This window comes from Tinamus guttatus, unplaced genomic scaffold, assembly GCF_059628265.1.
Source record: "Tinamus guttatus ecotype Peru unplaced genomic scaffold, ASM5962826v1 Tinamus_guttatus_pri_ptg000083l, whole genome shotgun sequence".
Classification (NCBI taxonomy): Eukaryota; Metazoa; Chordata; class Aves; order Tinamiformes; family Tinamidae; genus Tinamus; species Tinamus guttatus.
In genome coordinates, this window is record NW_028288617.1 from 3,011,306 (window position 1) to 3,036,109 (window position 24,804).

General features: G+C 40.6%; 1 protein-coding gene across 1 annotated transcript in view; it reads right to left on the reverse strand.

The window, feature by feature from the left end:
- CLCN4 (Cl-/H+ antiporter 4) overlaps positions 1-24,804 on the reverse strand; it is a 39,037-nt gene that overhangs the window by 8,175 nt on the left and 6,058 nt on the right. Inside the window, exons 2-10 of the mRNA XM_010227587.2 lie at positions 19,575-19,726; positions 19,126-19,225; positions 14,070-14,257; positions 8,465-8,587; positions 6,818-7,024; positions 6,646-6,726; positions 5,534-6,079; positions 3,033-3,219; positions 155-553 (exon numbers count right to left, since the gene is read on the reverse strand). Of these exons, the coding sequence (XP_010225889.1) occupies positions 155-553; positions 3,033-3,219; positions 5,534-6,079; positions 6,646-6,726; positions 6,818-7,024; positions 8,465-8,587; positions 14,070-14,257; positions 19,126-19,225; positions 19,575-19,718 (1,975 nt within the window). The 5' untranslated portion in view covers positions 19,719-19,726. The remainder of the gene's footprint in view (positions 1-154; positions 554-3,032; positions 3,220-5,533; positions 6,080-6,645; positions 6,727-6,817; positions 7,025-8,464; positions 8,588-14,069; positions 14,258-19,125; positions 19,226-19,574; positions 19,727-24,804) is intronic.

Consider the following 24,804-nt stretch of genomic DNA (forward strand, 5'->3'; position numbering starts at 1 on the left):
CTAGGAGTCCTGGTCAATAGTACAAGTCAAATGTTTGGGAATAAGGTAGATTTGGCTCTTACTCATCCATTCTTCAAGGTGAATAATACCAGTAACGCTCTACTTCATCTCTATCAAAATCAGTCTTACCATACATTGGTAATTCTCTACTCACTTATGGCAAGAATCAGCTCTCGTCTCTGCGCAAATCCAATGAGTCTCTCTGAGTCTTTAGAAACCACTACTGGAAAGCCGTTGTAGTCTGTCTCCTTGATCAATGTCTCGACATCCTCCACAGTCATGCTGTCCTGTGTCAGAACGGAGAGAGGAGCTTCACCCCGCCTTGGCCTCATGACATCCGTTGCCAGCGTTCGGTGAGTGAATTCATCCTTCACGTCCAGAAATGGGTAACCGTTCAGGTGGATGTGAGCCTCATAGATCCCTTCTTTCCCAAAGGCGTCTGCCACCCACTTGCTTGTGACAGCAGCAGCCATCAGAGGTACGATGTACTCCAGGCCCCCAGTGAGCTCAAACATGATCACCACCAGTGAGACAGTCATACGGGTAACACCACCTGCCAGCAACGAAAGCAGTCAAGTTCTTCTCAGTGCTGTTTTATAAATGTTCACAGTAAACAACTTGTTTGGCAAACTGATTTTGTGTCTTGCATTCAAAAAGGCGCAAGACTACTCATGCCAATACTTTGCACTTAAATTTTGTGAAGTATTTTTGTTCTTAGCTCCCTAGAGGGAGAGGTTTCTATTTTTATCTGCTGCAGATAAAATCAAATCAGAAAAAATCAAATGGACCTGCTTAAACCAAAGATGCTAACAACGAAAAGCAGATAATGAATGCTGAGAGACTGAGCTGTCAAACGAGAAAAAATGCATAAATAAATAAACAAACAAACAAATAAATATTATTATCCTGGATACCTAAGAAACTAAAACTGGATTTTGCCATTATCCCTCTAAAATTACACAGAGAAAAAAAGTGCAGGTGGGAGTGCAGAGCTGGGAGCCCTGACAGCTGGTGTTCATGTTGGTTTAGCTGTATCATTCCTACTGAATAAAAATCTAAACATGATTTTTGGGTATGCCACAGTTACAAAATCCTGCGTAAAGACAGTTTAGGGCCACTGCAAGTGACATGACAGCTTAAACTTTACCTTTTGATATCAGTATAGCATACAGTTTGAAGTGTATACAACTTTCTTTGAGGCCATTTGGGATGTGGCTGTAGACAATGTCAAAGCTGCACTTTTCAGTCTAATCCTTTGTATTCATTTTATAACCAATCTACATACCCTTTCAGTTTACATTAAAGGATAAAAATAATCACAGAACTATAGATAAGTGTGTATGTAACACTGAATTATTAGGTAAGATTTCTTTGCCTCTGTTCAAAAGGTAAATGTAATAAATCTGCTATTTTTGGGCCTCGGAATACAACACCATTTTAGATGAGAGAAATCTGCAAACAGGTCATTAAAAGATGCTTTTAGTCTAACAGCACACAAGAAAATTAAATCAGTAATTATTAAATATGATGATCGGGATACAACTTTCATCTCAGGAATTCCTTAAACTGCTGACTCTGAAAAGCTGAGAGCAGATGCCAGAGAAAGGACTCTTCAGTGTTTCCCTAATATCTGCTTGAGATAGATAGAGTGCTGGAATAGACACATCTTGGGTGTAACAAATAGCCGTGACCATTCTGGTTTGTATTTCACTATCCAGTTGCAGTTACTGCACATTGATTTGAGCATATTAAGAGGAAATGATTGCCAACTAGCAGAAGAACTGAAATATCAGAGCAAAATTTTTGTGTCTTGTTCCTTAAGAACATTAAAACCATTTGTGGATAGGAGAGAGTGAAGTACTTTCTAAGATTAATGCATCATTATAATGCTATTATGATACTGCTATATGAAAAGAGTAATGTTATTATATGCATCCACACAGTTGCAAATGTTCACATCCAAAACAGTATTCCAGATTGCCTTCCTAACCTCTGGAGAAAAAGAGATTCAATTACTTCCAAGGCCTAATTCATCTTTTCATTTGCCTGGTTTTAGGTGTCTATTGCCAGGTGAGGCTGCCCGCTTCAGTATTTCTCTGCGTTGACCACAAAAAGTATTGACACAACAAATGCTGATATTTGCATCACAGACATTAGGTTTAGATAGTCAAGTCACATCCTCCTTGTACAACTGACTTACTTTGCCAAGGATCCTACTTTTCCAACAAAAGTTTCTGAAATGGAAACTCTACCAGCTCTGCTCTATCTTTCATTTCAAGTCTACGCAATTATATTAATTATGTGTTGGACGTCTCCATTCCTATTTCATCATCTAATGGTGGTATTGATGATAACATAAGGAAATGGAAAACACAAGTATATATTTGGAAAGAAATGATAAGAGAAAAATATGTTCCGTGGTATAGTTGCAACATTTCCACTACATCTATGACTAGAAATTTGATATGTGAGGTATTATTAAATGGTCTCACTTTAAAAGGTAACAGGGTATGCCTGTTAAAGCCATTAACTATAGACTTAGTGATATCAGATTTTGGCTAAAGTCAAAAAAAAAAAAAATCCAGGTGACCAGAATGTGATGAACAGTTATAAGACCAAGATTTTTTATCTCTGAGTAGATCAAGATTTGACCAGACCTCAGAAATTTGTGCCCTCTATAGTTTAAACAAGGAGGTAGCTTAAGTCCAGCTACAGTGAACTTTGTTAAAATTCACAAAAAAATACTCCTCCTCAAAAACTTGTAGCCCGAGTATGATATCTGCTTCCTTACTTTCTGAGTTGGAAGATTAGAAGTAGACATGGGTTGCTGCAAGTTTCTCTTTCACTGACTACCTGGAAGGTCACTGGGAACACCATTTGAGAAAGCAGCTTACGCTTTTCCTCATCCCATGTGTTACACCAGAACTGCCAGCATAGCACATACCACAAGCTTGAAACTCTCCTAAATATTTTGTTGTTTCCTGAAGATCAGTGTTACTCATGCACAAAGCAGAGATTAGCAGGTACTGTACCCAGGCAAGCTGCAGCTCCCACCATAGCATAAAGTCCCGGTGTGACACAGTCTGCCCCAGGTCTGCACCAGTTCCTGAAGACAATCCAGTCATGATGGTGATACGCCAGCTGCTCTACTCCGATCCCAACCATCCTGCCAGCCATGGCCCCAACAGCCATGCTGGGAATGAAAAGGCCTGAAGGGATCTTGAACAAAACACAGACATGTGATAGCCTTGGCAAAAATGACCAGTAATGAAATTATCGATCAAGCAATTGATTAATTACTAATTAAATAAACCTTATGGTAGAGAGGGAATGCAGCTTTCTTATCAAATACTAGTGCGGAAGGGCACAGTCGTTGGCTAGCCTGCAGTGGCCACCTCCGGCCTGAGACAGGCTTCTGCAGTGAGTGAGGTTGTGGGGATATATATATATATAAATAGACTACAAAATTTTGATGCATTTTTAAAATCCGTTTTGTATGCTAGCCTCTGCATTGCAGTAAATTTGACAGATAAATGGTATTCTGAATCATGGGCTGTGTTTTTTTTCTTCATCAAGATATACCTGTTTTTTCCTTTACTGCTTCCTTTTCAGGAGCTGCTTATGTTTGGCTGCCCTGTGTCATTGATTGGAAAATAAACTTAACTGGAAATAACATCCTGAAATGGAGCTCTATCACATGAAGTACTTTGCAGCATTGTTCCTAATCTTTCAAGCTAAATCAGACCAGGTTTTAAATTAAATGTCAAACAGGATAAAAATTTAGAGAAAGGAGGCTGACTTCTCAGAGAGAGACAGCTATTTCTTCATCTTACTTTGCTATAAAATTTTCAGGCAGCTCAGTGAATCACTACCTTGTTGTCTGCTACACAGAGAAGTCATGAGCCGTTAGTAGCACTGAAATGAAAGAACAGGCCATTTTTGTCCTGTCTAAATGAATTTTCTCTCATATGGCAAGCACAACTGTCGAGCTGAAGGGATATTTTTTGACAGAAAAGACAGTTCAGATCTGTTGAAAGGACCTTGCATATATTAAGTTTTTGTGGCTTTTAGGAGAAAAAAGGAGTGCTATATCTTTTTGAAGATACACCTTGAGCTACCTACAGAACCCAGCTACCAACCTCAGCATGGCTCACAGGCATTAGTGCTAATAAGAGCAGGGCTAATCTCCCCAGCTCCACAATATATAATTAACGGTGCTGATATGATCCATTTGGGCTTTCTAGATTTGTGGGTAAAATTTCTTGGCTTATTCTTTTCAAGAACAGCTAAAACTATCAGTTATTCTGAGAAGTTTTAAGTGTATGTGGCCACATATCAAGACTTAAAGTTTTACTTAATAAACCAACAAGAAGTGATTGGCGTTCAACCTGAACAGGCTCATATTCTGCAGTGAAGGGCATATCAATTCAAATCTCCTTCCAGAAATACTACTATCCAAGTGCTCTTATGGTCCTATTCATCCTGCCTGATCAGGAAATCAGCAGGATTCTTTCACTGTTCCTGACCTCCCATCATTCAAACAGCTCTTCATCAGGGATGTCCCAAATGAAGAAAAAAGAAAGAAAGAAAAACTCCAGCACTTTCATACTATTTTTCCCAGTAACAGGCCTTCTAGAGCCTCACTTGAAACTCATCTTTTAAGAAAAAAATATGCAGTGCTTTAGCTTTGAGTGTGGCATTATATATAGTGTATAACCCAGAAAAAAATCACATCATCTGTTGCAATCGGATCCAGAACGAAACGCTCAGACAGTGGCAGTTGCAGACAAACAGATATGTGGTTTAAATGGGCTTCAGCAATCAGACATATAAAACTTGCCACAAACATCTCTCTACATATTGAAAGCTTGGATAAATTGTTCGCGGACCTTTCAACACCCATTTATGAGGAGGAGGACGAGTGGGAAGAGAAAGCTGCAAACCCAGAATAATAAAATCGTACATCCATCAGTCCTCCCACTCATTCGCTCTTTCTTCCAACCTATAGTGCTTAAAAAAGAACATTTCAACTAAACTTTTTTATAATTTCAGATGTCTATTTTTATATCCTTTTAAGGTTTTAGATGTGTAAATCAGCAAATTCAAAGCTAATACTTCCCAGAGTAGTGTAGCCACCCTGAGGCACATTAAGACATTAATCCAACAAGACAAACAACACTGTAAATACTGCATGTATCAGAGAGAGCGGACAGGCAGTTGCAGTGGGAATAACGTTGAACTTGCTTGTTGGCAATAGTGCATTTGAATTCTCAGACAGATATCCTTTTCACTTAGCAGAAGCGAAGATAACTGGAAGGTGCAACACCAGGGCTCTGCTGCGGCCTGGAAACGCAGAGCAAGGTGGTGACAGGCAGGTGAATTACCATGTGTCACAGCCAACACACACACGGCTGGAAACCCTGTCACATAGACTATAGCTGCAGATAACAACTTATTTGTGCCGTGGACTCGTGACAACTTCAACACTGCGTACTAAGTGCCGCAGTGATCCCTACGCCAATCCCCAATTTACCTTCATGCCAAAAGTAAATATCGTGATGACAATTTTAAACACCAGGGCCAAGGCGAGCTGCCACATCGCCGTGTAGACGCCGGGGCCGGCAGGTCTGTCAGGAATGTCATCCACGGGTCGGGTCATGTTTGGGTCGTTGATGTAGTCGCAGAGCTGCGAGGACTCCAGGGCACCGCAGTCATTGAAGAGCTCCGAAATCAACTCACTGGTGCTCCTCCGCGTGTAGGGGTTGGGGTACGCGATGATGGCCGTGATGGCAGTTATCACGATAACCTCCAGCACGGGGTATTTCCCCAGCCTGGTGGTTTTTCGCCTTCTGCACCAAGCAATGTTGCACCGGATGAACAGAGTCCCCCAGAGACCCCCGAAGACGCCAAGCAGAATGAAAGGGAAAAGCTCGGCCATGTACCAGGGGGTATGATACTCCACGTAGAAAAGCACCAGCCGGCTGTTTCCAAAGGGATTGATGGATCTCAGCGTGAAGGCGGCCACAAGAGCGGCAAAAAATGACCTCCAGAGGGTTTTCAGAGGAAAGTAATAACTGACCTAAAACCAAGCAGAAACAGTAAACATTTCACTGAGGAGGATGGAGCGTTTTATCTTTAATTATTCACGTGTGCATTCTGCATGGCAGGCCACCGCATGTGTGCTCACGTGTTTCATCTGTGATGATATGCAGGACTTCACTACAAGTATCCAGAGCACTGGTGGTAGCCACAGTCAGATTGTGTTCAGAAATATATCAAAAAAGGCATTTTCAGATTTCAGACGGGAAGCTGCAATCAGTTAAAAATAGATGACTCCATCTTTTAGTTGCTGGATAGGGAAGATGAGATGAGTACTGAAAAACTTGGGCTACATGGTAGCAAGCTGAAAGCTGTAGAAAACTCAGCTTTGTTTCCAGATTGGATTATTTCATCCATTTCCAAGAGACCAGAGCTCTTCTTTCACCCAAGTTATGCTAAAATATCTGGTTATTTCCAGAAAACAGAGGTCACTTGTGTTTTTAAAAGAAAGTAATCACGAAAATATTTGAAAAATAAAAAGGAACACTAGAAAAAGCAATCAATTGAAAATATTTGAGTTGAAACAAGTGAACTGACAGGTCTTACCTCTTCCAAACTAAAAAGTACACCTCCAATCGGAGCCCCAAAGGCAACAGAAACTCCTGCAGCTGCTGCAGCTGAAAGCACCTACAAAGCAAATATTTAGGTACAACACATGAATCTTTTGAAAAGCTGTATTTGCAAGAGGGGAATGAAGGGTGATCTAAACCAACCTCACCTCTCTTCTCTTTCCTTCATTCTTGCTGTACTTTGAGAAGAGGCTGCTGAAGAAGTTTCCACAGCAACAGGCCACATGAACTAAGGGCCCTTCTTTCCCGAGGCTGAGGCCTGAAGACACCACCAGAACCAAGGTGACTGTTTTGATTAAAAGTGTCCACTTTCCCAGGTAGCCCCTAATAATGAACCCACTCAGGATGGTTTTTATCTGTAAAGCAGGAAGAACATGTTGAAGAATTAAAAAAAAAAAAAAACACTTTTCTGCTCTGAACTTGCTTGAAGAGAGACAGGGATGGAGAGAACCTTGGGTAGGGCAACCTTCCCTTTGCACAGTGATATCTGAGCAGGGGTTAAGCAAACCACATTTTTACAGTTATTATGGGTGGTCCCCTGCATTGGTAAGGAGTCTCACAGAGATCAATGGAAATATGAAACTCCTACATATCTTCCTGGCTTGCAGAATCATAGTTAAACTAGACTGAACAAAGCTAGACAAAGCAGAAAAAAGCTAATAAATAACTACAGACTTCTCCCTGTTAAATAAAGAAAAAAGTTCTAAATATTTGGAATGGCGGTGCCATAAAAACATGCAAGTATAATGAAATGTGAAGCTCCAAGAGATCTTATTTTTACATATTTCCCTTTAGTTTTTCAAGAAAGTATCTAAACACAATGCATGAGCATTAAACACAGGCTGCAGGGGGGATTTAGACTTGGAGACAGGCCCTGGAAGCATGCTGATATTGAAGGCGATCTTCACTTGCAATATATCGCCCGAAAACAGTGTTCTGGAGAGGTGGAAGGAAGGTTCATGACTACTTTAGCAGTGAAAAGTTGAACTGAAGTTGTATTATCTAAGATGGCCAAGCTTATGCTTTATTGGCTATGGCAAAGAGAGAGTTGACTAAGAGTGTTCATGTGACATTTTAGTGGTTTCACTTTAACAGCCAATGCTACTAAAAACATTTCTTGCAAATACATACAAGTATCACGTAAAACTGATACTGAATAGGATAAAAAAACCCGTTGTTTTCTAAAACTAGATATACAGTTAATTATAAAAACTTACTGCCCCTGTTAGAAGGTTCCTCACTTTAACAGCTTAAATATCTTCTGAGGCTCAGTATTGAAAATACTAAAAATTAGCTAGAGATTTTGGCTGCCATAATGCTGCCTGCTGCCGTGACAGTGTGACATTGTGGTCAGGAACACAATGTTCAGAAGAACAGCCAGGCACTTTTCAGGCATCTGAAATGACGGGCATCTCACATGTTCAGCTGCTTCAGTAATCTTAGCTCTCCCTCCGTCTCTGTTTATTTTTACTTTCGTTTCTGTTTTTTGTTTAAATCTTAGCCTAAAATATGTCTGTCATTTATTATTAGGTCAAGTAATTTAATCCAAGAAAACTTCTGCATAATCTTCTAATGAGTAGATATTAATAGGCAGTATGGTATTTGAAAATATTCTGAATAATTTAGATGGGAACCATTAAGACATATTAGACAAAGGAATGAAATAAATGTGTCAGAAAGATAATATTCAGACAACTTGTTCTTAGTACACCCCTGGAATGGGAAAAGGCCACAAATAATGTTTTCTTTGTTTTTTTGTATGTGTTTTGGATATTCATCCATGAAAAGAAACTCACCTCTGGGATTCCAGAGCCGCAAGCATAGGGAGCAAACACTCTGACCAGAGAGACTGCCAGGAAAGCAAAACATAGAGCCCACATAATGTATAGAAAATAGTTTAGAATGTAAGCACTTGCACCCTAGAAAAATAACAGTAACAAACATTGTTAGACAAATGCAGTTTGGTGACACTCATCCTTCTGCTAGGGATCATGGCAGCATGGAGCCAAGTCTTTTCATTTACATGCTAGCTGATGCTTTTGCTTGGGAAGGACAAACTGTTTTATACACTCCAACAATGTTCTTATCCGCATATAATACATATATAACCCAATGAATCAATTTTTTTGCAACAGACTTTAATGCCTTACACAGAATATCCTTCAAACACTAAAAATTTAAGCTGTCCATGTAAAGTTCTGCAGCATCACAGAAATCTGATACAAGGGTAAATGCAATTGACAATAAAAAAGCATCCAAGGAACCTCTTGTGTTCACTCCATGGCAGGTTTCTCCGAGTTGCTGGATGTGTTTAGTAATCCCCTTCCTTAATTGTAATGACCAAGAAGTGACAAGGGATGAGACCCTGAAGCCTTTTTTCCTCTGAGGGCTGGTGTTCAACGTTGGGCTCTCCATGCTAGTGGCAATCCTTCCAACTATATCTCTGTATATATTAGTCACCAGTTCAGTTCACAGAGTGGAAGGGTAAAAGCATAAATACATCTTTCCTTCTAAATGACACTATCTATGATAGATTTGAAAATCATTTGAAAACACAATAGCTTGACAGATCCCACTCAAACACATCTCTGTCATTTTTGCCCTGATATTATAAAAGCACTCCAGTCTATAAAGCCTACCTTTAAGCTAAATAGCTTTACTTTACTGACAGAATGGAGATGATAATGATCATTAGCCACACTTGACTGTGCAGTGCTGTAGTGAAAATGTGGTCTATAGTGACCTTCAAGCACTCTGCCTGTCTCAATAGTGAAGTCAAAATTATAGTTAAAATCTTCATTACAATATCTTCTTCCCTCACCGGAATAATTTTTGAGAAGAGTTTCAACAAAATGTGTCTTATGCCAAAAACACCATGTAGACAGGCAAAAAAAAAAAAAAAAAAAAAACGAGGGTAGCCATGGGTATCAATTTAGTACAAGAAGCGTAAGGTGTTAATATTTTCCTCCAGCAACATGACACTACAGAATAAAAAAGATGAATCTCAGTGGATGAACTGGTATGAATCCTTCACCCCTAAGTGAACTCTTCCTACAGGATGCAAGCCCAGCTGCTCAAGAACATCAGGGCCCTTGTCTTTGCTCTGCAGGACAGAAGCCTGGATATGAACATTAAGATAAATCAAGCAGGAAAACAGGCATTAATCAGTTGTATCATGTCTTCAGTTAATAGAGCTGGCCAGACCTAGTTCCTAGTCAGCAAAAACGTAGAGTTGAAAAGTCTCCCTGTACACAGTCCTGCAAAAATCAGATTTTAACAGCATGGATGCTTGCTAGCATCATCTTTCAGGTCTCTATCCAAAGGGAAAGAATGATAGAGAACCACTGCCCTTATCCTGATGGATGGATTTGGAAGAAGGACAATTCCTTAGGTTCCTGTTGTGCTTGCTGTTGTTATCAGCTGGCTTCGCTGATAACAGTTAAAAGAATAATACATCATGAAAAGTGCCCTGGAACTAAGAAACCATGGATTCCACACTCACGGTGATTGACATCCATCTGTACTAACCATGGATCTTTGTTGCCACAGCTGAAGGCTGTCTATCTCATTTCCTTGTGAATGTCTTCTGCTAGTGTTTTCAATTAAAAACAGCTTTAGCAATAATCACCCTTCCTCTAGAGAAAACTGTAGGTATGATGCTCCAGGGCAAAATTCTCTTGTCAGCGTGAACCTGGATTAGCTCCAAAGAAGACCAATGCCCTTACAACTATTTCATCCTAAAGTGCTGAGCTAAACCTGCAGTTTTGATTCCAAATTCACTTGAGTCAAATTAACATTGTTTCTTTTAACTTCCTACTCTTTCACATCTCAGAAGTCACATGAACACTGTGTCAGCTCATTACTGTAATCATACATACACCTACTGCGCTGTACTGCACAGATCTCACAAGGGTCTTTGTGGCCATTTCAGTCTTACTCTTTGAGACAACTCTAACTGTTACATTTTCCAGATGTCTGTCATTCTGCAGGTCCAATTCAGCATTTTTAATGATTAATAATAATAAAGCCTTTGGGAAGAGAAATAGTAGTAACTCAGTAGAGCAAATTGCTGATGCCTCATTCATTGCATGCCATTCCTAAGCCCTGAATCAGTAAAAGTCTTAAGCATGCACACTGGAATCAGAGACTGAAAAAAATCATAGGCAGAGATGACCCTGCTAAGACCTTTTCTACTAGCAGCTCAAAGGACAGACCTTGGCAACAGTAGTGATGAAGCAAGCAACTGAGGAAAATTTAGGATTTTAGTTTGTAAGAACCAGCAATATTTCAAATCTGGTTTCAGTCTAATGCAGAATGAACGGGGCGCAATTGAAAACAACCCTCACAAACACAGGGAACTGAAATAAAATACATCCCTCAGGATGCCATCCATCGCACACTGACGCTCCTATTTTACAAAGCTTGAGAGCTCACTGTGAGTGGGCTAGGGATCTCACAGCTTGCAGACTCCCTCCTGCGGCCTCTGCTGCAATGTCTCTCCTCAAGACTCTCCAGTCTGTCAGATTCAAGGCTGTTAAAAGTGGAAGGTCACTTCCATCACTGGATCTGGTGTCATGAGCCATGAAGAACACGTGGTCCTCTTCCTGCCTGTACAGATGTGAAGCACTGAAATGGGGTCCTTAGCTCTGGTTTGGACCGAATTATGCCTACAGAACAGGGAAGATTTGGGTTACCAGGTACTGGCTGGACATTCTGCTTGTAGGTAAAATGGGTGGCGTCTGAAGTGCTTTTATGCACCCACTGCTGCCCAGGGGATTTGTGCCTTTGAAACTCCCCTCCTGCTCTTTGGAAGTGATTAAGGGCAAGAGGGATGAACAATATTATTAGCCTGTAAAACAGTGATTAGGGGAGGAAACATAGCCCGGTATGTTTCTGATGTGCTATTGTCTTTTCCATAATAATTTATATCAAGATGCCGCTTCGGGCTCATTTTATAAGAGAGCAAGGATGAAATCACTTTTAAGAGGCGCCCTAGGAAATGTCACAGTTCTCAGTGAGAACATATGTACAGGGGCTTATCACAGTCATAAATGGCCAGAACCACATGGAAGAACTGGTCTAAATCTTAGTCCTCAAAATGTCAACTTTAGTTGGCTATGATAGGAGTCACAGTCATGCATAAAAAGAAGCCAAATCAGACCAGAGCTTTAGGGAAATTGCTCCAAGAGCTTTGTATAAAATGTGCTCTAAATTAGTCCTTCTGTGCACTGCTGTTTTATAGGTCTATTACTCAAATGTCTAGTGCAAAATGAAACAACTAACAAAGAAAATGAAAAATCACCCAGAAATTGAATAAAACAGAATGTATTTTAAGCACTCCTAGAGGATTCTGTACAAGTATAGAAATCATGCCTGTATTGTCTGTCTTTTGCTACAGAACAGAATTCTTATTTTTCATATTCACATTTTTGGTGGGGCATTGGTCTTTGTGATTTCCATGTAACACTTATAGGCAGCCATCATACTAATATTACAGTATCCTTTTGGTCATGGCAGTCAGAAACATACAGCTTTTAGAGGCCCATGTGTTTTCAGCAACTAAAACGAACCCAAGGTAAGCTGAGTAAACTTTTATTCCCCATCTTCTCACTGTGACAATATACTAGGGGATCAGAAGCCCAGTTTGAATATAGAGGGAGCAAAGTTTCATGGTGTCCACCTAGATGCTACCTTTTTTGCAGCCCACTACACACAATAGTGCTGCCTTCTGAGTTCATGTAGCAGGTGAAAGCAATATATATTCTCAAGGACATGCTCCATTTAAACACTCCAGCACTTCAGAGTAACAGCATGTCAAACACGCCGGGATCTCCAAATCCCATAACGATTGTAACACGCTCTCTTTTCTTCCCTTTCCGTATTTTTTGTTCCTTTAAATTACAACATTATCCCCTGAAACTTCATACCAGGGCAATATTTCTTCAGTGTTACAGAGAGACAGCCATCTGATTATGAAGACCAACAAAAACCTAGCCGACCTATGGCAAAGGGAAATTTGGCACTATGAACTGTACAGAAGAGATGGGGGAAAGATTGAGGAAGAGCGAGCACCTCACAACTTTCACCACTGTTAATGAGAATTAGGGATAATTGGGCCATACATTCACAGACACCCTCATGTAGTGTTACTTGCACTGTAGGCCTAAAATGGCACTAAACTGAGCACAAAGGACTAACTCTTGCACTGCAGTGAAGCTGCCCACACAGATTTTTGGCAGGATCACCTCCACCCTGGGGAACACCCGAGGCCATCTCCGAGTCACACATTTTTTATTCTTATCTATCACCGGGTGAGAAATGCTTTTTTTTTAATTAAAGCATACCTTTTCTTCCCCAACTATAGACTATACTGCATCACTGGATATTGAAAAGAGAATCCCTTTATGCACTTCACTATTAAATAAACCAATCCTCTTCAGTGCCGCACCTCTCCCATCCATGTTCAGTTTTACCTTGTCTGGGTCACCTATAGAAATGGAAGATTTTTTTCAATACAATATTTATTTTCCAAAGATTGAGTTTGGAAGTACTTAATGCTATTCAATACACTGAATAGCTTAGGTCAAAAAATAAGTGCATTGTCATGTCTTTAATAAGAGAATCATCTGCTAAAAATATAGGCTTTCCTTGATGTCTTCAAAACAGAATATTCACATGTTTTGTTTCGAAGTACCATTGTTTGTATTAAAAATTACTCTAATTGAAAAAAGGGGATAGACACAAGTTTCTAAAATATAAATTTCATATCAGTCCAGATCAGTTCTTTCTCCTTTCCTGCTCTCACCTAGCACATTTTTCAATTTGGCCATCTCCTAATGAGTCCATTATTTCCTCTGTTTTTGGTGCTAGCCAAACGTTTTGCTATCTATCTGATAAATAAACTGATTCAAGGGCAAAACAAGCAGTGTATACACAGTTCCCACGACTACTCACAGCATTTGAATTATAAGTACATACATACAAAAAAAACCCTGCAACCCTGAAAATTACCTTCTAAATACATTTGTCGGGGCAATTTTTTCATATCCTAGAAAACTGTTTAAAATAAAAGTCTGGATAGGTGCTAAGGTCCTCCAGTGGGTATATTATGAGCGTTATGAAACACTCCTTTGTTTTAAAACTGATTAAAAAAAAAAAGCAAGAGACATCTCACACAGTTTTGTAGTTTCCATCACAGGTGACATTGAAACAATGGGACCTATCCCAGGGTGAGCAGATGTTGGTGATGTTTTTTGTTTGTTTGTTTTTTGTTTTTTTTTACAATGCGCTCAGGTTGTTACTTTCTCTTTCAGAGGAACTCCTTGGCGGGAATTTCTGAAACTACGAAAAAAGGACATTCCCCGGCCAGCCGAGACCCCAGACTAATCAGGTCTCCCATACCTCAGACTGGTTTACAAGAAGCTCAGACCATTTCTGCCACTGGGGACATTTGTCCCTGTCATCGAATGTAGTTTCGTTAGACGTCCAGCAGCACTGCTCGTGGCTGTACCAGAAGGCAGATAAGCAGACACCCTCCTTCAGGTCTGTCATCCAGTCCACAGCTAAATCTATCACTCCGGCCAGCGTGCCTGGAAAAAGAAGTGCATGAAAAGACACCATCACATAAAAAAAAAAAAAAATAGGAATTTCCAGACTGTGGGGAAAATACTTATCTAATCATAATAAAAGTAAAAATACTTTATCTGAGGAACTAGCTGCAAAGGCAGTGCTAACATAGGGCCTGATCCTGCAGTCTATTCCAGTCCCATGCACCATTACGCTGATGTCAGTGAGGCTTTACCCAGGGTCTCTGTATACACACCAGGCTGCAGGGCTGAAGCCACCCAGTGTTCAAGGAATGGGAAAGGAGAATACACGTCTTTCCCCTAGTTGCACTGGTTCCAGGGCAATGACCTTGAAAAATAACCATTCCAGAAAAAGTAAGCCCAAATGCTGACCAGCGGAACCAGACCAACGTGACATTCATTCGCAATCCAAACATGCAGAAGGAAACCCTATCTCAAATCTCTTTGTAAGACTTGCACTTTTTATTTCGCCAGCAGTTTTTTCCTAGGAATTACACAGAGCAACACTGACATCCAGCGGCTAGCTGACAGAACTCAGTGTAAAAGCCATATTGTGAGCCCCCAGGGAACATCTTGCTTCTCTAGGAGGTTGGCTAATCAAAGACACACAAGCAAACAAGCAAAAATAACCTCCCACGGCACCAGCCCTGTAAAGCAGCTGTGTCCCCACAACTGCGGTACCAGCTTGAACACGGAGGGTAGAAGGAGCCAGGGCACAGAAACGACATACTTTGGCACGACATGGTTGCTTACTTGCTCTCGGGTCCCTACGTGCTTAGTTACTGGAAAGCATCAAACCACCAAGTGATAAAAAGGCATGTTTAATATTTTGAATCCCTCTGTCACATAAAATGGAAAGTCTGAAAATGTTTCGTAGGTAGAAGTCGGCAGTATTTTTATGGCTAATCATTTATCTGAAAAGCAATACAATTTCAGGAAACCATTCACAGACTTGAAACAGAATTGACTAATTTATTTCATCAGGAGAAAAACGCTGAAAAGGTTTGGGGAAAGGCAGATTTGCTTGCATTTACATTTCAAAAACTTCTAGTTTTGCAGCTCCTGCCACAACACCAATGGCAGAAAGGCTGGGGGTGGGGACTGCTCCCTTTACCCCCAGCTGCTGGTGCACACAGGTGGATCTATGAGTCAGTTTGTCCTGAGACAAATGTTTTCTGTTTTTCATTTTTGTGAAAGAGGGAAATAAATATTTCAGGTAAATCAGGCATGCGAGACCCTTCTACTCCACTACAGGAAAAAGTAAAAAAATCAAAAGTTCACAGAGTTTTACACAATGCTACGTCTTGCCATGCCTTTAAGAGGGATACCTGTCACCACACTGTGATGAGCAGTAAGACCATGGGAGCAATGAAGAACTTTGTGTTCTATAGGAACAGCCTGAAGAACCGTACAGATTCGACAGATAAGAAAAAGAAAAGGCTCTGATATCTGCACCAAGGATTTTCTCTCATAAAAACCTTGGCTTTCTCTTGTTTACCATTTCCAGTTTCACAAATTTCGGTGGCAACTATGAATCATGTCCCTAGGTGATGATAAATCCCTGCTGCTAGAAATGTCATCATTTGTAGTTTAGTGAACTCTAAAATCTCCTTCATCATTTGTAGAATGAAATGTCATCATTTGTAGTTTAGTGAACTCTAAAATCTCCTTCTCCTTAGATTTTCTGAAAGTTTCTGGAAATAGCACACAGCAGCCTCAGCCACAAGCATGAAATGCTGTCTCTCTTGCACTTGTTGATCAACAGTTATCATTCTCTGTAGTCACCCCACGCTTCAAAATTTGCTTAACACTTCATCAGGCTATTAAATGCAACAGGTTCACATATACCACAGCAACCTCTAAAAAAATGTGCTCAAGCACATGACTGTTCTAATCCCTTTTGCCAAAATCTTTGGGGATCTGCATAAAGAGGCTATTGCTACAAGCAGCTTAGCATACATGCTTTACAGAAAAGAAAATCATGAGAGGAGGAGGCCAAGACTTGCATGGGAGTGGTGCAATATTGTTTCAGAAGCCAAGAGAACTCTTCACAAGTCCTGACAAACTTTCACAAGTTCTAGGCTAACAACTTTAAGTCAAATTAATGGAAGTCATAGGCTGTTCAGTGTCTCAGAAAGTCAAGTCTTTATTGTTTTTGTGCTAACCACAGCTGCCTGGGCATGTCACTGCACCGCTGCAACACAGCAAAGGATTATCTTCATACTTTTGAAAGTTCAGAACTGAAAGTTCAGAAGAGCTGAACTTTCTTCCTCACAAAATTAAAAATAATGAAGCAATTCAAAGCCAGGAAATAATGAAGTTTGTTTTTTAAATAATAGTCTTTTCCCTCTCCCTTTTTTACTTTGGCTGATGATTGCCAAACACTTATCCTTCAAAACCCTCTAAGAAGAATGCTAAAAATTTGCTTTGAAAACAAGTTTTTTTATATGCACCTGTGACAGAAAACTGCTTCACTTAAGTAGCATGGGAATGAAATACAAGGGGGATTTTTGCATGTCCAATTCCAGTACATTGTATGAGCATTAGAATGATAGCATTGTTTGTCACATCATAGCTTTAGAAAACACGGACTCTTTTGCTACCTACTATAAACAGCATATATCTTCAGTTAGTTAGTTGGGTTAGATATTTACCTTAAGGGGTAACCATTTTAGTGCAAGCAGGAGAATGGGCAAATTAAAACACAGAACTCCTTAAAAACAAGTGCCTAAGCACTGGGCTTACTGGCACTTGCACCCCAAGTGTTTTTAGGCTAGTTTCCTTATTCCTGATTGCTCAACATTCCTCCAAAAATCATGAAAAATGTCTGACTGACACAGACCCCAGATAGCACCCAGGACCCTTATCTTGAGCACTTCACCCCTAATCTCTGCACCAGACAGCACTCCTGGATGTTCCTGCTCCTTCCCTGCTTCCAACACGAGCAGCATTTGGCTGCCAAGGCCTCGTGTCAAGAAGCTTCTCAGTGCTTTGGCAACTACGTGACAGTGCCACATGGCATCTACAGGGCACGTGAGGGTTCAAGGCCCATAGGAAGGGCCTGCTCAGTGCTTGCAGCGAGCTGGGATGGAGGGCTGTGGTGGTGAGGTAGGTGCTCTGCTGATTTACTTGCACACACTCTGGTTTCTCTGCGCAGGGTTACACAAAACTTTGGTCTGAATCAAAACAGCTGCTGTTATGTTCTCAAAATATTTAGCTGTTACTCAAAACATACAGCTCTAACCTCAAAGCTGTACCTGCTGTGAGCTGGAGGCTGGACCAAACACCCTCCCTCCTAAGATTCCCTTCTTACCTGGGCTTTTCTGGGACTTGAAGGGAGCCACTTCAATGACACTTCAGAAATGACAGGAGTGATGACTACTGCCAAACGGATGGTCCCATCCTACCCCTTCTCCTGGAGTCCTCCCCTCAGCAATGTTTTCCTAGCACCAGCACTTGTACAGCCCTGTAATGAATCACCCCACAGACCCCACTGATCCAGTTGAAAACTAATCTGGCCAAACCCCGTGTTTTTCAGCAGCTCCATTCCCAGGCCCAAACCTCCGTTCAGACATACATCCACAAAGCAATGGGGCCTCGTGACTGGGGAACTAGGGGACTTCTGGTCATGTCGGTTTAACACAACTGCAGAAACTACTGCAAAACATGAAAGATATAGTTGACTAAATTGGTGTGGTGGAAACTTCTAGATCACTTTACATTACTGGACCTAAATAACTTTTTCAGGAGCCTTTGGGAACCTGTAGATGCACCTTTCTTCCTCTATTTCTTATCTCCTTACAAGTCCCACCTGTGCCTTCACCCCCAGCAAGGGGACAACAGTAACTGCATCATGAGGGCATTAACTAGGGCTCTGCACAGTACCAGCCCCAGCGCTGGCCCCAGTGGACAGCAGTAGTGGCTGGTCTCCAGCTGGACTTTGTGCAGCCGATCACAACCTTCTGAGCCTGGCCGTACAGCCAGCTTTCAATCCACCACAAAATAACGTATTTCATCAAATATGCCAAAATTTCATGTCAGCGATGACAATTTCTTCTCAAACTTTTTAAAACAACTATAATAAATAAACTTGCCCCTTGGTAAGCAAGAAATTTGCGCTGGAGCTGAATGGAAATTGTATGAAACTGCACCATGCTGTTACCAACCAGCCTGATAGTTAGTGCCCTGATAAGATTGGAAAAAAAATAAAAATAAAACAAATAAACAAAACAAAAAACCATAAAAACCATTAACAGCAGTGTTTCAACTCAGAAATAGAAGTGCAGTTTTCCAAGTTGGAAAATGTTCTAAACTTAGTGGAAGACAGGATAAATTTGGGAAATTAATGAATTTGCCATCTGAGCATATTGTTAAATATGTGCAACGTCTGCTGGTTTAGAAGCAGATTTGGAACTAAGTGTGAAATCGTATTTTCCCTTCCTGCATGTATAGAGAAGATAACCCAGTGAATCTAGCAGTATACAAAGCTTCCCTTTGATCATAAGCAACCACTGTTCTCTCTCTCCACATGGTAGTATGCACTCACAGAATTAAATTAACTGAAGACAAGTTAAAAACCCTAACAAATAAAATTTACTGGTGTGACTCAAAGGTTCGGGAAGTTAAACAGGCCATCATGGATAAAGCACTCAGAAACATATTTCCAAGAGCAATAGAAAATCCCTTTATTTGTTAACATTTTTTCTAGGTCAACACTCAGCAGGAGACTTCCCAAGTGAGTATTTTCTTTAAGTACTGTAACTATATGGATGCATAACTATCTTGGACAATGAAAGAAAACCAGAAGCAGATGGCACTGCAGCAAATCTGGGTGAGATGGTTCTGGACATAGCTCTGACACACACACATACCTGCCAGCAGTCCTATGAGAAGCATTACAACCCATCCTGACCAGGCATCCAGCAAACTCTTGATGAACTCCCATATGGACTCCTTACTTTTGCTTGTAATCTGAAACAATATATATTTATGTACTTTACATAGGCATGTTGCTGATTCAGACTGACACTGTTTCACTATACCACATTTACAACAAAAACTATTTCACTTAACTGGGCAGTAGACATTGTTCCTTAGTACCCAGTCCCAATCACACTTAGAGATGCTCCTGTTCACTCTAAGTGACAGAAACCACTTTCATACCGACAAACTCAAGATCCACCACATACATATTTTCATAAATCCTACTGAAATTATACGAGCAGCTAGGAAGAAAGAATTCTGGAAACTTGCTTGTTTTTCCACAGTTAGGATGACTGTAACTCAGGGGCTGTGATATATTAAAGCCTATTCCCTTTACCTTTCTGTGCCTGTCGGTGTCTCGGGATTTCTCCCGCAGCCAGTCGATGGTGTGGAAATCTTCATAAGTCCCAACGTCAGGGAAAGGCTCATCCAAAAAATCCATCAGGTTGCCAGAACCATTCATGTCTCCTGCATTAACCATATTAGGGTCTGTAGGTGGGGGAAGAACAAGCACTTCAATAAAACCATGTAGCTTTGCCAGACACGTTAGGAGTTTTCCAAAATCCCACCACAAACCACTGTCAAGTTTGCCTCAGTCAGCGCTTCTAGGAGGCACTTATTGAAATGCATGCAATGCCACTGCATGTATATTGCTAAAGACAATTCCACAGGCTTAGCAAATCAATAAAGCACATAGAAAACGCACAGCATCGAAGGGCAGAACTACTAGCTCTCCTGCAAATAGAGTCCCCAAACGCAGGTTGGTTCAAGGGTTCCTCTTCAACGATGCCTCCTAATCACATGCGTGAAGAAGCGCCCTTGACTGCTAGGAGGTCATCTCACAGGCAAGGTAACTAGCTCAGATAATAAACGGTAATTCAGTAGAAATTAATACTCATCATGGAAAATCCGAAGTGCACAGCGCTTACGTGGCAATATTACTCATAATGCTGCAGCATCGTCTGTTTTCTTCCACATGCAGTTGTCCCTGCCTTGATGCACATTACACTCACTGCTCAAAATGATTTTTTTAGAAGACTAAATTTGGGAACACATCTACTCCATATAGGCTCTTGAAAGGCAGCATCTTCTTCAGGTTTTCTTCTCAAACGCTAGGAGCAGAACTGCTGTTGGGGAATTGGGTGGTTATCTGCTGTCCCACAGACAAACATTCCATATTTGCTTTTAAGAAAGTAGGAGGAGAAACAGCCACCACATGCACTGCTAGAGCACAAGAGGACGTGTAAAGATACCCAGCCCCAAGCTGTAAGAGCCAGCTACCACAGGGCACTTGGTAGTTAAAAAGGAAGCCAGAGTAGGCTGTGAAATAAAATATACTCTAGAGCCATAGGAGTCTTTCTAGCAAGCAGATTGAGTGGGCATTTTCAGCCCAGAAATTCATGGGGAGATGCTCGCTGGGTTTACAGACTTAGAGATACGGAAGAACTAAAATAGCATTTTTTTCTGATGCCCTGAAAACTCTACCTAGTTTTTACAATGATGGTAAGTAAAGCAATAAAAATTTAACTCAGAACCACCATACCTCTCCCTCCCACAGAGACCTCAGGAACATTTGGCTTAGTGCAAAAATGACATAGTCTCCTTCATTGAAAGGTCAGGTCCCAAGATGATAGTCAACAATATGCCAAACTCCAGAAAATGCTGATATCATGCCTGATGAGAGGAGCCTTTAGTAGCAATAGAAATCTAGTAAATAAAGTAATTTAGGCACAAAGGGCTGGATTCATCCATCAACCTTCAGCCACCCAGAATTTTGGTGTCTACACTGTAACATCTATCTAAGCTGCCCTTAGAGACAGAGGAAGATGTGCTGCTTTAAAGAGCAATTAATCACATCCATTCTAAAACCAGTGTCTAGCAAATGAGGTCTTTGGGAGAGTACCCTGGGTCTGTAATCTAAAGCGGCTAGCTAAGAAGTGGCTAACTGTAGATGAGGTTATCATGACCTCAGCAATAATGCAGAAGGAAAAATGGCAATGGATACAGGCTCTAGGAGTTTTAGAGGACCAGCACCATGATTGCATATGTACAGAATTTGGATTTTTAAATCAATGAGAAAAATATTCTAATTATAGAATTAGAATGTGCAAAAAATCGTGGCAGATAAGTTTTAATCTACTGTCTGTGAGCCGGAATCTGTTGCTACCCTCAACCCTCTTTATTTCCTTCTTTTTTTTTCAAGTCTAATTTTTGGCTGTTTTACTTGAATCCTATTCACTTAATGTTTTTCTCTGTTGGTGATTTCAGGGACATAACGAGCAGCAATCCTCAGCTTTCCGAGTGCCTGCCTCTTTGCACTCTGCTGGGTAGGACTTTTTGGACTACACCAAGAGTGGGCTCAGCACAAGCAGCTGAGAAAAGCATTATCTTACAGGCAAACAGCAGGTCACCATTATAATTTTATACAAGCATTTTTAAGTGCGGAAATCAAATAATCTCCTAGCACCGTGGCATGTTTGCCTGAAAGAGAACCAAGCAAAGAAGTCACGGCCAGGGGAAGGAAACCAAATGCAGAGCAGGTGTCCCATGCAGCGCTGAGCACATGGAGCACACATAATCTGCCACAGGACTGAGGCAATTTTAAAAACAGCAGCTTTAAGGACTTACTTCTTAGTAAAACAGATGAGAATGCACTCCTACATTTCCTAAGGGAAGTGAGAGTCTGAGGATGGGCTGCTGTGGCTGATGCCAGAGAGCTGAAGTTGCAGCTGGACCTTTACTTCAGTGTCTTCTGGACCCTGACTGAGAACTGGAACAGGAGGCCAAAACCGGGTGAATGGATTAGACTATATTATTTTGTACCACTGTGCTAGGAAGACTTTGCACTGGTATTTTACCACCCATTTGCTTCAATCGTTTATTTCTGTGCAAGGAAGAAGTACCTATAAAGAATATGCAGTTCAGAGTGCTTGCCTGCACCTAGGCAGTCCCCTCTTATAATATAAACAAACTTCTGGGAACTGATGTGCTGCAAGGATTGGCCTTTCTCCTTAACACAACAAGAAAACTACCCAAAACACTGGCTATATCACATTAAAAAAATAGCTTTTTAAGTATGTTGCCAAGGCTCAACACATGACAGTATTGTGATGGATAATACTAGGCCAGACCACAAGTATGTAGGGTAATGACAATCTCAGCCTGAATCTACCCTAAAATACGTGCTACAGAACATGTTTTAAGAGAGAGAAAAAGTCCTAGACACCAGAGGGCCATGAAACAGTTGGAAAACAAACAAATTTTGGGCTCTACTGCCTTCCAATACCTTGGTGTAGAAATTGCAGCTGTATGATTATCAGCCTTAAACCTCACTTCAAATATCATACTCTTAAAGCAGAAATGTGATAGCAGATTCTGAAAGTCCCAATTATTGTAAATAAACTCCAGCTATAGCAATTGTGAACTGAATACTACAGAGTTCCCATCTCATGTCTTAAGTGCAAAGCACCAAACAGATTTATTTCTCTTTATTTTAAATTTATTTATCTCACCTAAATTAGGCTTCTGAAACAAAGCACCTTCAAGGTTTACTTCAGGGTGGCGTAACTTGTCCTGTAGAGATGCTTTTTTCTCTGCAAGTGGTACTGATAACCAACAGAAATAGCTCTGTCATAGATATTCTAATTTAAGGCACATCAGTTAAGGAGAAATGAATCTCAAAGATGAACTGCAGTCAATGAGACAACGTGAGTTGTCTCACCTAACATAAATCTGTGTTATCGACACCAGACTCTAGATTCCAGACACCAGAATCTAGACTCCTTTCATAGCTGTTGAAGAGAGAAACTTTTTTCAGGTGCAATTCAGCTGATGTTTTTAGACACCTACTTTAGAATGAGGTGAATCGTTCCCTAGCAGGGCCAATTTCCATTCCCTGATGGCAGCTGTCAGACCGTAAGCATCCACATCTCATCAAATGAGTCTGACCCTAACAATCCAAGAGAAAACAACACAGATATATGCAGAATTAGCAAGGACTGCAGCTTGTAACTGTTCCTATCACGTGAACATCTAGGAGATCTGGATACTCTGACAATTTTTATCTATTGAAAGGTCTTGAATATTTCTACTACTTGGTATATGTATTTTGTCATTTTGTCATTCTGAGTCTTGGATGTCCTTGCTGTCCTTTTCACTACTTTTCCAGGTGCTGATAATTTGTGTCATAGCAAATGTTTCCTGCTTGGCTCTCTATTCTTTTCCTAATAATTCCTGACATTCCAATAGCTTTTCCTATGGCACACATCCAACATTTTCATTAAACAGACTGCTCTAACTCCAGGATATCTTTCATGAGAGACAGTGGCTGGTTTGGAGACTATAATTTTATGCACATCTAGGGTCATTCTCCTCATTACTCTGGCTTTATTGACTCTGATTTATATCTGTTTTATCCCTTGTGACTTAATATGGTGAGATCCTTCTTCAGCTCTTCACTGTGAGCTCTCATTTTTACTGAATAGTTCAGGATCTCTAAAACTAAGCATTTTTTTCCAATACTCCATTTTAATAATTGTAAATAGATTCTTACTAAAAGCTGAATGAGGAAACAAAGAAACTCAACCAAACCAAGAATTTCCTGAACTCAGTATGTTCTTGCAAGAGTCTGATTAACAGATTTCCTTGGGTTTTGACTCATCTCAGACCACTGCTGTCCTGTGGAGCAAGGTCCTAGCAAAGATCAGTTCATAAATCAAGGCTGGCCATGGTGATATACTGGAGACTGAGCCTCTCCTGACTGCTCCTAAACATCTTCCAGAGACCTTGGGTGAGGTCAATATGAAATTCACTCCCAGATCTCCCAACTAACTGCCCTTGATGCTTGATATTTTAAACCCAGAAATAAGCAGGTGCTGCCCTACTGATGTTGAGGTATGACATGAGAAAAACTAGAAGCAATGGTAATAGATAAAGCTCAGGAGGCTTCATAATTGTAAGAAGCCAGAAAATGTAAAAGTATTTAATCACTGCAGCCTCCTGTGAAAAGAGGGCAAAAAAGAGACTAGTGCCTGCAAACAAGTCTAGGATACTAACACAGTGGCCAGAAGAGGCTGCGACACACAAAAAAGCCCAGTGGGTACCACATGGACCAGCTGTCTTCTGTTATATTCTTTTTTATTATTTTTAAAGGACTACAGAGATCATGTGTGGATTTTTTCCTTGCAAATTTCTCAACAAGTAAATTCATCCTCTTGTGATTCATACTAGCTGTATGATGCACTGCACCTTGGCACTAAGTTTTATGGAAGAGTAATAAATTACATTTATAATGTAAAGACTAACAACCTCTCAGGTTTATAGCATTGTTGCAGCATGAATGAACATAAAAGCCATAGGTGGAAGAGCTGTATCGGTGAATTAACATTCTAGGTATTATGCTTACTGATCTGACCTGAAATATATTTGACATGGCAAGCACAGATGAAAACATCCCATGGTTCAAAGAAGCTGAAAAGTATACTGATGGGAAACAACTAGCTGAACAGTCATCAAAGGAAAAGTCTTGGACTTCGCCTGTTGCTATTAGACCTGCTAGTTCCATGCTA